Source organism: Gorilla gorilla, chromosome 5 (assembly GCF_029281585.2).
Source record: "Gorilla gorilla gorilla isolate KB3781 chromosome 5, NHGRI_mGorGor1-v2.1_pri, whole genome shotgun sequence".
NCBI lineage: Eukaryota > Metazoa > Chordata > Mammalia > Primates > Hominidae > Gorilla > Gorilla gorilla.
This window is the reverse complement of record NC_073229.2, coordinates 61,017,888-61,032,856: the sequence shown is the minus strand read 5'-3', so window position 1 is coordinate 61,032,856 and position 14,969 is coordinate 61,017,888. Positions and strand designations below refer to the sequence as shown.

Below are 14,969 nucleotides of genomic sequence, written 5' to 3'. Positions count from 1 at the left end.
TATTAATTCCATCCAATGTATTATTTTTCATTGTTGTTTACAATTCTGGAAGTTCAGTCTGGGTCTTTTAAAATCTTCCATATCTCTACTCAGTTTTTTCTTCTAACTTCTTAAACATATGGAATAATTATAATGACTACTTTAATATATTTTTCTACTAATTTTATCTAAACAATTTCTGGATTAGTTTCAACAGATTTTTATTCTTACTATGGGTCATATTTTCTGCTTCTTTCCATATCTACTAATTTTTTACTGGATGCCAAATACTGTGAATTTTACCTTGTTGAGTCCTGTGTATTTTTATATTTCAGTGAATATTATTCAGCTTTGTTCTGGACTGCAGTTAATTTTTAAGAAGCAAAAACAGGCCGGGCATGGTGGCTTATGCCTGTAAATCTCAACATTTTGGGAGGCAGATGCAAGAGGATTGCTTCAGCCCAGGAGCTCAAGACCAGCATGGGCAACATGGAGAGACCCTGTCTCAAAAAAAAAAAAAATCAAAAATCACCCAGGCATGGTAGCATGCATCTGTGGTCCCAGCTACTTGGGAGGCTGAGGTGGGAGGATCGCTTGAGTCCAGGATGTCAAGGCTGCAGTGAGCCATCATCATACCACTGTACTCCAGCCTGGGTGAAAGAGCAAAATGCTGTCTCAGAAAAAGAAAAGAGAGAGACAGAGACAGACAGACAAAGAGAGAGAGAGAGAGAAAGAAAAGCCAGTTTGATCCTTTCAAAGTTTACTTTAAAGTTTTATTAGGTTAGACCAGAGCAGCGTCCAGTCTAGGGTTAATATTTCTCTGCCACTAAGGCAAAACCTATTTTTTTTTTTTGCCACTAAGGCAAAGCCCTGTGAATTTTCCGTATGAGCCAGTAGGAACAGGCACTAGTTCCATCCCTGTATGAGCTCAAAAATTGTTAACTCTGTGGCTTTCAGATGTTTTTCCCCACCACAGATAGTTCTCTCATACACATGTGTTGATCAGTCCTCAGCTGTCTATTCATGGAACCCTCTGAACCTCTCCAGAGCTCTCTCTCCTGTCCTGTACGCTCTCCTGCAAACTAGCGGCCTTGGCCTCCCTGGACTCCCAGCTCTATCTCCTCGATCAAAGAGACAGCCAGGCTCAGCCTGGGTTCCTCCATCCTGCAGCCTGGTAACCTTGCAGGCAATAAGCTGGGGCAAATATAAAGCTCATCTACTTTTTTTCAGTCTTTCAGGGATTACAGTACTGTTCTGTGCTGCCTGATGGCCAGTGTTCAAACATTATTGCTCTATATTCATATATTCTGTCCAGTTTTTTAGTTGTTAAAGATAGGAGGGTAAATCTAGGTCTTCTGCTTCTTGGCCAGAAGAAGACATTTGATCTGGGTGTTACACGGCAGGAGTGTGAGGATAGACTGGAAGAGCTTCCCCAGATGCTTGATTTCTGCCTTCTTTGAGTCACTCAGCCCTTTGCACATTAATGCATGGCATTAGCCTGATTTCTCCTATTCTTGAGCTAAGGCTGGCTCCTCCCAAAGCCAAATGGAGTCAAAAATCTCAGATGCTCTTCTTTACTCCTTTCTGTAGCTCTATTAGTGCCCATTGAATGTCTCACACAAAATAAATGCTTTTAAAGTGTGTCACCAACCTGTACATTAAAAGGGATTTAAGGCCGGGCACAGTGGCTCGTGCCGGTAATCCCAGCATTTTGGGAGGCTGAGGCAGGAGGATTATTTGAGCCCAGGAGATCCAGACAAGCCTGGGCAACCTAGTGAGACCTCGTCTCTCTGGAAAATAAAAATGAATTTAACAAAAATTAGCCAGGTGTGGTGGCATGCTCCTGTGGCCCCAGCTACTCAGGAAGCTGAGGTGAGAGGATCGCTTGAGCCTAGGAGGTCGAGGCTACAGTGAGCCATGATCATGCCACTGCATGCCAGCGTGACAGAGCAAGATCCTGTCTCAAAAAAATAAATAAAAGGGACTTAAAAGATAAATAAAAATAGGTAAGGTTAAACTATACTGTCTAGAAATGCACATTTGGGTGATAAAACCATAATGAAACTTAAGGGGCCGGGTGCGGTGGCTCACGCCTGTAATCCCAGCACTTTGGGAGGCTGAGGCGGGCGGATCACGAGGTCAGGAGATCGAGACCATCCTGGCTAACACGGTGAAACCCCATCTCTACTAAAAATACAAAAAATTTAGCCGGGCCTGATGGCAGGTGTCTGTAGTCCCAGCTACTCGGGAGGCTGAGGCAAGAGAATGGCGTGAACCCGGGAGGCGGAGCTTGCAGTGAGCCGAGATCGCGCCACTGCACTCCAGCCTGGGCGATGGAGCAAGACCCCGTCTCAAAAAAAAGAAACTTAAGGAAGTTTAATGAGTTTTTGTCCTCACTATAAAAGTAAGGGCAGTGGTTACTTTTGGAGGGAGAAAGGTGGCTGTTTGGGATGGTGCACATGGAAACTTCTGGGTAGTTGAAGATCTATTTTGAGATGATATGGGTGCAAGAGTGTTTGTCTTATAATAATTCATTTGTTTAGGTGGTTTTCTGTAGCTGGGTTTGATTTTATAATAAAAGTACAATTTTATTGGTATACCCCCGCGTGAATGAATGAATGGTGAATGATTAATACATCTGGGCATTGAGTATCAATGGTTGCTCACATCAAAACAGAGAGACATCCAGATGCTATGTGCCCATGTTGGGATTACACACCACCCCTTGTGAAATAGTGTTGCCCAAATTCAACCTGAATCTGACTAACCCTCTACATCCAACTCCAATGTACAGGAAATAAGGAATATAGAGGAACATGTCCAAAGACATCACAGGGATATAATTGGCAAACTTCAGACTGAAGGAAACTGCAGGATGAGAGAGAGAAAGATAGAATATACGGGGGAAATGTGTATATTAAAATAGACTTAAAAGGCATGTCAACCAATCATAATATGTGGATCTTGATTTTAAATAAATTACAAACATTTATAACATTTGTAAGACAAGAAATTTGAACACTAATGGAATATTTAATGACATTAAGAAAATCTTGTTAAATTTTCTGTCTATGATATGATAATAATATTTTAGTTCCTTTTTTTAATAAGACGGGGTCTCACTATGTTGGCCAGGTTCGTCTTCAACTCTTGGCCTTAAGCAATCCTCCCACCTCAGCCTCCCAAAGTGCTAGGATTACAGGCATGAGCCACCAAGCCCAGCCTTGGTTACATTTTTAGTAAAAAAGAGTTATCTTTTAGAGACATATATAAAAATATTTATAAATGAAAAATGTAATCTGAAATTTGCATCAAAATAGTACAGTGAGGAAATTTAGTATGAATACAGATGAAACAAGACTGGCCATAAATTGATAATTATTAAATCTCATACTATTTTCTCTACTTCATATTTTGCTTTGTTAAAAAGTTTTACTGTTGCAAATGGCAGGATTTCCTTCTTTTTAAAGACTGTTTAATATTCCGTTATACACACACACACACACACACACACACACACACACACACACGTATTGCCACCACATCCGGCTAATCTTTTAAATTTTTTGTAGAGGCGGGGTCTTGCTTGTTGCCCAGGCTGGTCTCGAACTCCTGGGTTCCATCAATCCTCCCACCTCAGCCTCCCAAAGTGCTGTGATTATAAGCATGAGCCACACTGCCTAGCCTACTGTAGCTTTATAATATATTTTGAAATCAGACATCAATGAACATGGAGGGCATTATAGGGAAATAAGCCTGTCACAGAAGGACAAATAATGCCTAAATTCAACTCATATGAAGGATGTATAATGGGCAAACTCATAGAAGCAGGCCAAGCCTGCTAACAAAAATTGGCCAGGTATGGTGGCACCTGCCTGTAGTCCCAGCTACTTCGGAGGCTGAGGTGGGAGGATCACTTGAGGGGTCGAGGCTGTAGTGAGCTGTGATGCCGTGATGGTGCCACTGCACTCTAGCCTGGGTGACAGAGTGAAACCCTGTCTCAAAAAAAAAAAAAACAAAAAAGAACCTTTCTGTCACTCTCAAAATGTTTTCTTGTGCCCTCTGCGGGCAATTCCTGCTCCCACCCCCAGCCTTAGGCAACCCCCAGCATTTGGTCTGCTTTCTGTCTCACCAAATATGCCTTTTCTGGACATGTCAAATAGAATCATATGATATGTAGTCTTTCGCTATTCTCTGTATCAGCATATAAATTTGACATTTTCCATAATAAATATAATTTTTGTTTAATTGAACAATGACTTACATACGTATAGCACTTTATTTTTAAATGGACTTTATTTTTTAGAGCAGTTTTAGGTTCACAGCAATACTGAGCAGAAGGTACAGAGAGTTCCCACACACCTCTGCCCCCACAAATGCACAGCCTCCGCCATTATCAACATCCCTACTGGAGCGGTACGTTTGTTACGATCAATGAACCTACATTGACCATCATTATCACGCAAAGTCCATAGACTACATTAGGGTTCACTCTTCGTGTTGTACACTCTTTGGGTTTGGATAAATGTATAATGACATGTATCCACCATTATAGGATCAAACAGGGTAATTTCACCACCCTAAAAACCCCCTGAGCACTTTGTGTGTGTGTGTGTTTTGTTTTGTTTTGTTTTGTTTTGTTTTGTTTTTTGAGACGGAGTTTAGCTCTGTCGCCCAGGCTGGAGTGCAGTGGCGCGATCTCGGCTCACTGAAAGCTGCGCCTCCTGGGTTCACGCCATTCTCCTGCCTCAGCCTCCCAAGTAGCTGGGACTACAGGCGCCCGCCACCACGCCTGGCTAATTTTTTGTATTTTTAGCAGAGACGAGATTTCACCGTGTTAGCCAGGATGGTCTTGATCTCCTGTCCTCGTGATCCGCCCACCTTGGCCTCCCAAAGTGCTGGGATTATAGGCGTGAGCCACCACGCCCGGCCTTTTTTTTTTTTCAGGCGGAGTTTCGCTCTTGTCACCCAGGCTGGAGTGCAGTGGCACGATCTCACTCACTCCGCCTGCCTCGGCCTCCCAGAGTGCTGGGATTACAGGTGTGAGCCACTGTGCCTAGCCTATATTTTCTAATGTGCCTTCACATACTTCACTGCACCATGCTCAAACCAGGTGAGTAGGGCAGGATAACATTTCTTACCAATTTTATAGATGAGGGAACAGGCTTGGAGAGTTTAAAGGACCTGACCAAGGTCACAGAGATAGTAATGGAATCAAGATTGGCCTCCTGGGGCCGGGCACAGTGGCTTACGCCTGTAATCCCAGCACTTTGGGTGAAACCACATCTCTACTAAAAATACAAAAATTAGCTGGGCGTGGTGGTGGGCACCTGTAGTCCCAGCCACTTGGGAGGCTGAGACAGGAGAATCGCTTGAACCTGGGAGGTGGAGGTTGCAGTGAGCCGAGATCACACTACTGCATCCAGCCGGGGCGACAGAGCAAGACTCTGTCTCACAAAAAAAAAAAAAAGAAAGAAAGAAAAAAAAAAGAAGACTGGCCTCCTGTCACCTGGTGAGATATTTTCCCTGTCAAGCTGCCTCGCTAGACTCCCCACTGCCCTCATTCCTCCATCCCATCACTTAGTACCCCGTCCCTCCAACTTGGGCCTCTCTGCATTGAGCCAGAAGGTCTGAGCTGCAAGTCATGGCTCGCTCTGAGTCCTCACCCAACTGACAGTGGATTAGAACCAGTCTCAATGCCTTGTTTCCCATCTGGAGAAACACAAAATGTCCCTTCTACACTTTTACTCTTCTATTCAAAATATCCCTTCAGCCTGAGGTAGAAAGGAGATCCCAGCCAGAGCAGAGGTGTGGCCCCCAAAGAGATGGGGGCTGGCTGGTTTACGTATTGATTTATTTACTTATAAGATACAGAGGCCACTTTAGGAGGCCGAGGCCGGCAGATCACCAGAGGTCGGGAGTTCGAGACCAGCCTGACCAACATGGTGAAACCCCATCTCTACTAAAAATACAAAATAAGCTGGGCGTGGTGGCACATGCCCTGTAATCCCAGCTACTCGGGAGGCTGAGGCAGGAGAATTGCTTGAACCCAGGAGGCGGAGGTTGCTGTGAGCCGAGATCGCACCATTGCACTCCAGCCTGGGCAACAAGAGGGAAACCCTCTCTCAAATAAATAAATAAATAAAAAGATACTGAGAAACAAGATGGTGTGTGTGTGTGTCTGTGAATGTGTGTTCCTTGTCTTTGGGGGGAATGGAGGGAAGGTGTGAGCGAGGATAAGGAGTGTTGGGGAGATTGCCTGTCAAGTCTGCTGGCACATGAGGCCTCCTTCCTAATCTGTGTATGCATGTTTGTGTGTGTGTGAGAGAGGGCACCCGGAGGTGGAGGGACAGGTGTGCAGCTGTGTCTTCATGTTTGCCCCATGGTCCGTGTATACCTAGCTGGGCCCAGCAGAGCAGTGGGCAGAAATACTCTGAAATCTCTGTCTCCCTTTTGTATCTTAGCATTAAAAATATACATATTGTTGCATCTTCTCTGCAATCGCATACTTCAGTATTTTAATAGTTATCTTTCAGGAAGAATACGGAAGAAAACACTGATGGAGCTTTCCTCTGGGGAGTGGGGCTGGGGTCTCAGGACTTTCTTTCCACTGCATACTCCCTTGTTCCATTTGAAGGTTTTGTCATATATTTGTGATTGTCATAATAAAATGAGGATGAAATCAGTATTGGTGAACAATGAGCGCTTGCCTGTCTCCCTGAAGGTACCGCCTCTATCAGCCTACTTACTACAGGGCTGAGCAGACTGTGAAGTGCTGTGAAATACATCCTCTCATTTAAACCACTCATTCATTCAACAAATATTTAATAAATGTTTCTTATGTGCCAGGCATAGTTCTAGAAACCAGGGGTAGGCTAGGCACAGTGGCTCCCACCTGTAATCCCAGTACTTTGGGAGGCTGAGGTGGGAGGATTGTTTGAGCCCAGGAGTTTAAGATAAGCCTGGGCAACATAGTGAGACCCCATTTCTACAAAAAATTAGCCAGGCATGGTGGCACTCGCCTGTAGTCCCAGCTATTCGGGAGGATGACGAGGGAGGATTGCTTGAGCCTAAGAGTTTGAGGCTGCAGTGAGCTGTGACCATGACACTGCACTCCAGCCTGGGTGACAGAGCAAGACACCATCTCTTAAGAAAGAAAAGGAAAGAAAGAAAAGAAAGAAAGAAAAAAAGAGAAAGAAAGAAAGGGAGGAAGGAAGGGAGGGAGGAAGGGAAAGAAAGAAGAGAGAGAGGAAGGAAGGAAGGGGAAAGAAGGAAGAAAGGAGGAGAAAGAAAGAAAGAAAAAGAAAGAGAGAAAGAAAGAAGAAAGAAGGAGGAAGGAAGGAAGGAAGGAAAGGAAGGATGGGAGGGAGGAAGGAAGGAAAGAAAGAAAAAGAAAGAAAGAGAAAGAAAGAAAGAAGGAAAGAAAGAAAAGAAAGCAGGAATACAGCAGTGAACGACCTACTGGGTATAGAAAAACATGCAACAAAATTAATAAGTTATATGGTGTATGAGAAGGAGAAAAGGCAAGGTAGGGAAGGGTGATAGAGAGTACTGGGGGATGGAGGGCTGCCATATTGAATAGGGTGATCAGGGAAGGTGAAGTGTGAACAAAGACTTGAAGGAAATGAGGAGTGAGCCAGGAAGCTACCTGGGAGAACAGTGTTCCGGGCAGAGGGAACAGCAAATGCAAAGACTCTGAGGCAAGGGCATGGCTGACATGCTTAAGGAACAGCCAGGAAGCCAGTGAGGTGGCAGAGAAGTGAATGAAAGTAATAGAAGCTGGAGTTAGGGAAGTAAGAGGGTGACAGGATCATCTGGAGCCTTGTGAGCTACTGTGAGGTTTTCAGTTTTTACCCCAAGTGAGATGGGAACCACTGGAGGGTTTTGAGCAGAGGAGGGTCATGACCTAGATCACTCAAGCTGCTAAGTGGAGAGCAAACTGTAGCAGGGAAGGGCCAGGGGAGATGTATAGAGAACCCTTGACATAAGTAATTCCATCTTAGAAAGACTCCATCACTGGGCACATTCGCTTATGCCTGTAATCCCAGCACTTTGGGAGGCTGAGGTAGGGGGATTGCTTGGGTCTAGGAGTTTTGAGACCAGCCGTGGAAACATAGTGAGACCTCGTCTCTACAGTTTTTTTTTTTTTTTTGAGATGGAGTCTCACTCTGTTGCCCAGGCTGGAGTGCAGTGGCGTGATCTTGGCTCACTGCAACCTCTGCCTCCCGGGTTCAAGCGATTCTCCAGCCTCAGCCTCTGGAGTAGCTGGGACTACAGGCGCCCGCCACCACGCCTGGCTAACTTTTTGTATTTTTAGTAGAGACGGGGTTTCACCGCGTTAGCCAGGATGGTCTCGATCTCCTGACCTCGTGACCTGCCCACCTCGGCCTCCCAAAGTGCTGGGATTACAGGCATGAGCCACTGAGCCCGGCCAATTTTTTTATTAGCTCAGCATGGTGGCACGTGCCTGTAGTCCTAGCTACTCAGGAAGCTGAGGTGGGAGGATTCCTTGAACCTTCAAACTTGAGGCACGAGTTTGAGGCTGCAGTGAGCAATGATCGTGCCTCTGCACTCCAGTGTGGGCGACAGGGACCTTGTCACCAAAAATAATAAATAAATAAACAAAGTTTTAAAAAACTTCATCTTACATTTCAAAAGGCATCAAGCCAACAGGGTCCAGATGTTCGCCTAACCAATGGAGACAACACCCAACCAGATAAGGGCATCACCCTTTACTATAAGTCCTCATCAGAGGACTCAAGGACCATAAAATGAGCAGGACTTCAGCAGCTAGACACGGCCACCTTAACAGACCGAGTCTTGCTATCACCCGTGCCCAGCACCTGGTGTCTGCCTCTGAAGGCTCTGCCCAAATCAAGGACTCTTCTTTGCAAGCTCTTGATGACTATCCCCATCAGGCCGGGACTCTGTCCACAGCACTCTCCTTGGACTGGTTCGTTAACCCCTTTTCTCTTGATGTTAAATGTTCTTGTGTTTGATGTGAAATTTTAACCTGTAACATTTATATCCTTACATATAATACTATGGATGGTTTGCAATACAGTCTGACTTGTGGAGTGGCTCCAGCTTGCGTGCCCGCGGCTCTGACTACCGAGTGAACAGGTGGTCCTAAGGAGAACTGACTTCTTGGGAACTCCATGTGACGCCTAGCTTTTGTGATTGAAATAGCATCAATAAAAACCTGATCTTGTGGGCAGACACAAAGGTGGGTGGACCTGGTTCTGTCTGACCTTCAGCAGCTCACGACATGTGGAGACCTGTTAGGAGGCTGTGGAGAGCCGAGAGGAGGCTTAGACCAGGGTGGTGGCCCTGTAGGTGGTCGTGAGATTTCAGATTTGGAAGGACGAATCCACACGAGTTGTCAATGGATGGGACGCAGAGTTTGAGAGAAAGGGAACGATCCAGATGACTCCGAGGGTCTTGGGCCTGAGCAGCTGGGAGGATGCAGCTGGGGAAGACGGCGGGGAGGAGGGGAGCAGAAGCGGGTGAGGTGGGGAAGCCCTCGAGTTCTGCCTGGACAAGGTCAAGTTAAGGTGCGTGTTAGGCATCCGAACGTCAAGTCCAGGAAGGGTGTGTTCCCGAAAGGGTCCCGGCTGGATCCTCCCAGTTCGTCGTCCCCATTCCACAGGTGTGGACTCAGCAGCCGGGCTCTGCGCTGGGCCGGGCGGGGTCGCTGGGCCGGGCGGGGTCACGTGGCCGCGGGCTGACGCCCCCTGGCGCCGGAGAGTGCGGGCGGCTGGGGAATGGCTGCTGCCATGGTTCCGGGGCGCAGCGAGAGCTGGGAGCGCGGGGAGCCTGGTCGCCTGGCCCTGTACTTCTGCGGGAGCATTCGCGGCGGACGCGAGGACAGGACGCTGTACGAGCGGATCGTGTCTCGGCTGCGGCGATTCGGGACAGTGCTCACCGAGCACGTGGCGGCCGCCGAGCTGGGCGCGCGCGGTGAGGCCCTGGGGACGCGGGCCGCGGGGACGCAGGCGGGGACCCGGCTGGGGGGGCAGGGACCCGGACTGTCCGCCCCCCCGACCCCCGGCAGCTGCGCTTCCGGCGCCCGGAGCCCGCCCTCCTACCCCGGTGCTTCATCCAGCGCCCCAGCCCGAGAAGGAAACGGGCCGGGGCTCGGGCTCCGTGGGTCCCAGCAAGCCTGCGGGTGTAAGGTAGACTCAGCATTATCTTGACCTTTGGTTCCTTCTTGGAGAACTCTGTCTTCAGCTGCTTTCAGAGCGTTTGTAGGGTGCAACAGAAAGAAGGTAGATTGGGCTGCTTTGCCTGGGCTCAGTTCCCACCTCACCCGCTGGAATCTTTTCCACCACCCAACACGAAAGGTATCCTCCTGCCTTCCCACCAACTTGTTTTGTTTTGTTTTGTTTTGTTTTGTTTTTGAAACGGAATCTCACTCTGTCGCCCAGGCTGGAGTGCAGTTGCGTGATCTCGGCTCACTGCAACCTCGACCTCCCGGGTTCAAGTGATTCTCTTGCCTCAGCCTCCCGAGTAGCTGGGACTACAGGCACGCGCCACCACACCCGGCTACTTTTTGTATTTTTAGTAGAGACGGGGTTTCACCATATTGGTCAGGCTGGTTTCGAACTCCTGACCTCAGGTGATCTGCCCGCCTTGGCCTCCCAAAGTGCTGGGATTACAGGCAGGAGCCACCGCCCAGGGCCTGTCTCCCCTTTTTCTGTGAAGACATCAGCACTCTTTTAGACCTGGCTGACCCCAGTTCTCACTATTACCCTCTCTCACATTTTTGTTTTGTTGATACAAGGGCCTCTCTGTCGCCCAGGCTGGAGTGCAGTGGTGCGATCATAGCTCACTGCAGCCTCGGCTTCCTAAACTCATGATCCTCCAGCCTCAGCCTCCTATTAGCAAGGACTGCAGGGGCACGACACCATGCCTGGCTCAAACTTTTTCTGTAGAGGTTGGGAGTCTCACTATGTTGCCCAGTCTGGTCCCGACCTCCTAGCCTCAAGTGATCCTCCCGCCTCAGGCCTCCCGAAGTGCTGGGACTATAGATGTGAGCCCCCATGCTGGCCTCATGTTCTCTTTCAGGCCATTATTGTGTTCTGCTCCTGGCTGCTGGGTTTTTCTTTCTCTTTCTATTTATTTAGTTATTTATTTGGAAACAGTCTTGTTCTATTACCCATGCTGGAGTGCAGTGGCAAAATCTCAGCTCACTGCTAACCTCTGCCTCCCGGGCTTGAGCAATCCTCCCACCTCAGCCTCCCAAGTAGCTGGGACTACAGGTGCGTGCCGCCATACCTGGTTAAGTTTTGTATTCTTTATAGGGACGGGATTTTGCCATGTTGGCCAGGCTGGTCTTGAACTCCTGAGCCCAAGTGATCTGCCTGCCTCGGCCTCCCAAAGTGTTGGGATTACAGACATGAGCCGCTGAGTCTGGCTGGATTTCTCTAAAGCATATTTGATGTGCTGGTCTGGAATCTTGCAGATCCTTCCAGTTTGAAAATTGTATCTTAAATGCTTGTGCTTCTGCTCAGAAAACCTTAAGTGGTTTCCACTTATCCTACCCAAGAGCAGACCCACAATTTGTGGGACCTCATGCAATTCTGGGAGACCTCTTTAAAAAGACAAAAATCACAATACAAAGTTGCTGATGGTTTGGAAAGGGCCTGTGCAAGTGGAGGACCCTGAAGCTTACAGCTCATTAGTTCATGGTATATCCAGACTGCCTGGTGGCTCTCCAGGTCTTTAGTGTCATCTGAGGGAGCCTGTTAAAAATGCAGGTTCTGATCATCTGGGATAAAGCCTTCGAATATGTACTTTTTTTCCCCCCCAAGACAGAGTCTTGCTCTGTCGCCCAGGGTGGAGTGCAGTGGAGTAACCTCCGCTCATTGCAACCTCCTCCTCCCAGGTTCAAGCAATTTTCCTGCCTCAGCCTCCCTAGTAGCTGGGATTACAGGCGCCTGCTACCACGCCTGGCTAATTTTTTAATTTTTAGTGGAGATGGGGTTCCACCATGTTGGCCAGACTGGTCTCAAACTCCTGACCTCATGATCCTACCGCCTTGGCCTCCCAAAGTGCTGGGATTACAGGCGTGAGCCACCGCGCCTGGCCCGAATCTGTACTTTTTCTTGTTTTTTTTGAAATGGAGTTTTGCTCTGTTGCCCAGGCTGGAGTGCAGTGGTGCGATCTCAGCTCACTGCAACTTCCGCCTCCTGGGTTCAAGTGATTCTCCTGCTTCAGCCTCCCAAGTTGCTGGGATTACAGGTGTGCACCACCACACCCAGCTAATTTTTGTATTTTTAGTAAAGATGGGGTTTCACCATGTTGGCCAGGCTGGTTTTGAACTCCTGACCTCAAGTGATCCACCCACCTCAGCCTCCCAAAGTGCTGGGATTACAGGCATGAGCCACTGCGCCTGGCCCTGGAATCTGTACTTCTAACAAGCTCCCCAGTGGTCCTACCCTGATGCGGTGGGCTGAGCCTCACCATCCTGGAAGATAACATTTAATCAAGCTAGGACCCGAGATCCCTACCTTCTGGGCCCAGGATGCCTCTCCTACTTTTGGCTAAGTGCCCATGCACCTTTCCCTAATCAATGTCATCCACAGTTAGTGCTGCTGATGTTGCTGATGTTCTCATTCGGCCCTAATCACACGTCCCACCTTGCATAGGGTTGAATTTTTCTTTTTGTGGCTATTCCATTTCCTCGCTACTTTGATGAGATTGTCATGTTTGGTCAGGTCATCTGGCACAAGGCTCCCACCCTCCCTGAGCAGGGTGGGTATGGACATACAAAGGCATAGGAGTTACCGGGAGCCAGCATGAGGCATGTCCTTGACCAGCTTTCCCTCAACACAGGGGAAGAGGCTGCTGGGGGTGACAGGCTCATCCATGAGCAGGACCTTGAGTGGCTGCAGCAGGCGGACGGTGAGTGGCGCTCCCTCCTTCCAGCACCTAACTCCTCTGGAGTGCTGGGTTCCCCGGGACATCCCAGCCTCCACACCTAGAAGGGACTCCCAGAGTTCCCTCCTCACCACAGCCACACCGTCATCTTCCTTATGAACCTCAAGTGCCCCCAGTGCTGAGGCTTCCTCTCATCTTTCCTCCCAGTGGTCGTGGCAGAAGTGACACAGCCATCCTTGGGTGTAGGCTATGAGCTGGGCCGGGCCGTGGCCTTTAACAAGCGGATCCTGTGCCTGTTCCGCCCGCAGTCTGGTCGCGGTGAGCACCCCAAGCCTCCCTCCTGGCTTTCTGTGGACCCAGCCCTCAGCTCCTTCCCTGGTGGGCTCTGAGCACCGTGCTTCTCCCAAGGGGTAAGGGAGCTGTGAGGGTGTGGATGGGAGGCAGCTTCACCTTTCCCTGCCCTTTCCAGTGCTTTCGGCCATGATCCGGGGAGCAGCAGATGGCTCTCGGTTCCAGGTGTGGGACTATGAGGAGGGAGAGGTGGAGGCCCTGCTGGATCGATACTTCGAGGCTGATCCTCCAGGGCAGGTGGCTGCCTCCCCTGACCCAACCACTTGACTTAATCTCACTTTCTTAAATTCTTCTATTCTCAGACACTGCTCTAGTACCATTCCTTCCTCTTAGCCCCAGGAGCAAATTAAAAGGTACAGTTAAAATCCTAACTTTCTGTCTTGTGTGAGTCATGCGGGTGGGGCAGGTCCTCAGTAATACCCTTTCCTGCCACACTTCACTTCAAGATAGATGCTTTAGAAATCTCTAGGCGAGAGGAGGACAACTCCTAATGCCCTCAAGCCCCCTCCTCCCCAGGAACACTTGGGAGGAGGGCCGGGCGCGGTGGCTCACACCTGTAATCCCAGCACTTTGGGAGGCCGAGGTGGGCGGATCACGAGGTCAGGAGATCGAGACCATCCTGGCTAACACGGTGAAACCCTGTCTCTACTAAAAATGCAAAAAATTAGCCGGGCGAGGTGGTGGGCGCCTGTAGTCCCAGCTACTCGGGAGGCTGAGGCAAGAGAATAGCGTGAACCCGGGAGGTGGAGCTTGCAGTGAGCCCAGATCACGCCACTGCACTCCAGCCTGGGCGACAGAGCGAGACTCCGTCTCAGGAAAAAAAAAAAAAAAGAGTTGGGAGGAAAGGCTGGGCACAGTGGCTCACGCCTGTAATCCCAGCACTTTGAGAGGCTGAGGCAGGCGGATCACCTGAGCTCAGGAGTTCGAGACCAGCCTGGCCAATGTGGGAAACCCTGTCTCTACTAAAAATATAAAAATTAGCTGGGCATGGTGGTGCATGCCTGTAATCCCAGCTACTCAGGAGGCTGAGGCAGGAGAATCGCTTGAACCCAGCAGGCAGAGGCTGCAGTGAGCCGAGATCACACCATTGCACTCCAGCCTGGGGGACAAAAGTGAAACTCCATCTCAGAAAAAAAAAAAAAAAAAAAAGAGTTGGGAGGATGGTTGCTCCTGCGGGTGGCCATCCCTCTCTCTGTCTCCTCTGAACTGGGCTGGGGCTGCACCTGGCCCTTTCCATGCCGACCTTCACTTCCCTTTATCAGCTTAAGTCAAATGAGTCTGCTCTGAGCCTTCTCGGAGGATAGAAGAGTCCGGAGGTCTAAAGGAAACATAAAGATGAGGGGTGTGGGTAGATATGAGGCCAGGGCAGTGGCAACTTGGCTGGCCCCTGGTGAAGCTGTCAGCCTGCTCCCAGAGATGTGTGTGAGAAAGAGACCTTTATTCAGCAAACAGGAGGCACTACAGACGCTGGGAATCCCCCTCCCCATGACAGGGGCAGCTCCCGCCCCCTCAGCCCTGTGACTCGGGCTGCTCTAGGTGTTTCCTGTATCTGCCCCCTCAGTCATAGACCTCATCTTCATCCTCCTCCTCATCACCAAAGAAGAAAGTCTCTTGGTCCAGGTTCTCAGACTCATCGTAGGAGAAGCTGTCATTGTCCAGCTCCTCATCAAACTCATCCTGCTGCCACTCGGGCACATCATCCTCATCGTCTTCCTCCTCCTCTTCCGCCTCTGGCCCTGAGGAGGCCTGGGGCCTAG

The 14,969-nt window shown here is 49.2% G+C and overlaps 2 protein-coding genes across 5 annotated transcripts in view; one reads left to right on the top strand and one right to left on the bottom strand.

Annotated features, from left to right (window-relative positions):
* The first annotated feature begins 9,698 nt into the window (after positions 1 to 9,698).
* Positions 9,699 to 13,583, top strand: DNPH1 (2'-deoxynucleoside 5'-phosphate N-hydrolase 1). Its single transcript, XM_031012588.3, has 4 exons — positions 9,699 to 9,939; positions 12,817 to 12,885; positions 13,069 to 13,179; positions 13,331 to 13,583. The coding sequence occupies exons 1-4, from the start codon at positions 9,744 to 9,746 to the stop codon at positions 13,477 to 13,479; spliced, it is 525 nt and encodes a 174-aa protein (XP_030868448.1). The 5' UTR covers positions 9,699 to 9,743; the 3' UTR covers positions 13,480 to 13,583.
* Positions 13,584 to 14,629: 1,046 nt separating this feature from the next.
* CUL9 (cullin 9) overlaps positions 14,630 to 14,969 on the bottom strand; it is a 42,469-nt gene continuing 42,129 nt past the window's right edge. For all 4 annotated transcript variants that reach the window (XM_004044056.5, XM_019029023.4, XM_063707617.1 and 1 more), the window contains one exon: positions 14,630 to 14,965. In XM_004044056.5, coding sequence (XP_004044104.4) covers positions 14,770 to 14,965 — 196 coding nt within the window. In that variant the 3' untranslated portion in view covers positions 14,630 to 14,769. The remainder of the gene's footprint in view (positions 14,966 to 14,969) is intronic.

Coding starts and splice junctions, on each gene's coding strand:
- DNPH1 (XM_031012588.3), top strand. CDS start 9,744: ATGGCTGCTGCCATGGTTCCGGGGCGCAGCGAGAGCTGGGAGCGCGGG. Junction 12,886..13,068: donor GTGGCTGCAGCAGGCGGACG/GTGAGTGGCGCT, acceptor CTTTCCTCCCAG/TGGTCGTGGCAGAAGTGACA. Junction 13,180..13,330: donor CCGCCCGCAGTCTGGTCGCG/GTGAGCACCCCA, acceptor TGCCCTTTCCAG/TGCTTTCGGCCATGATCCGG.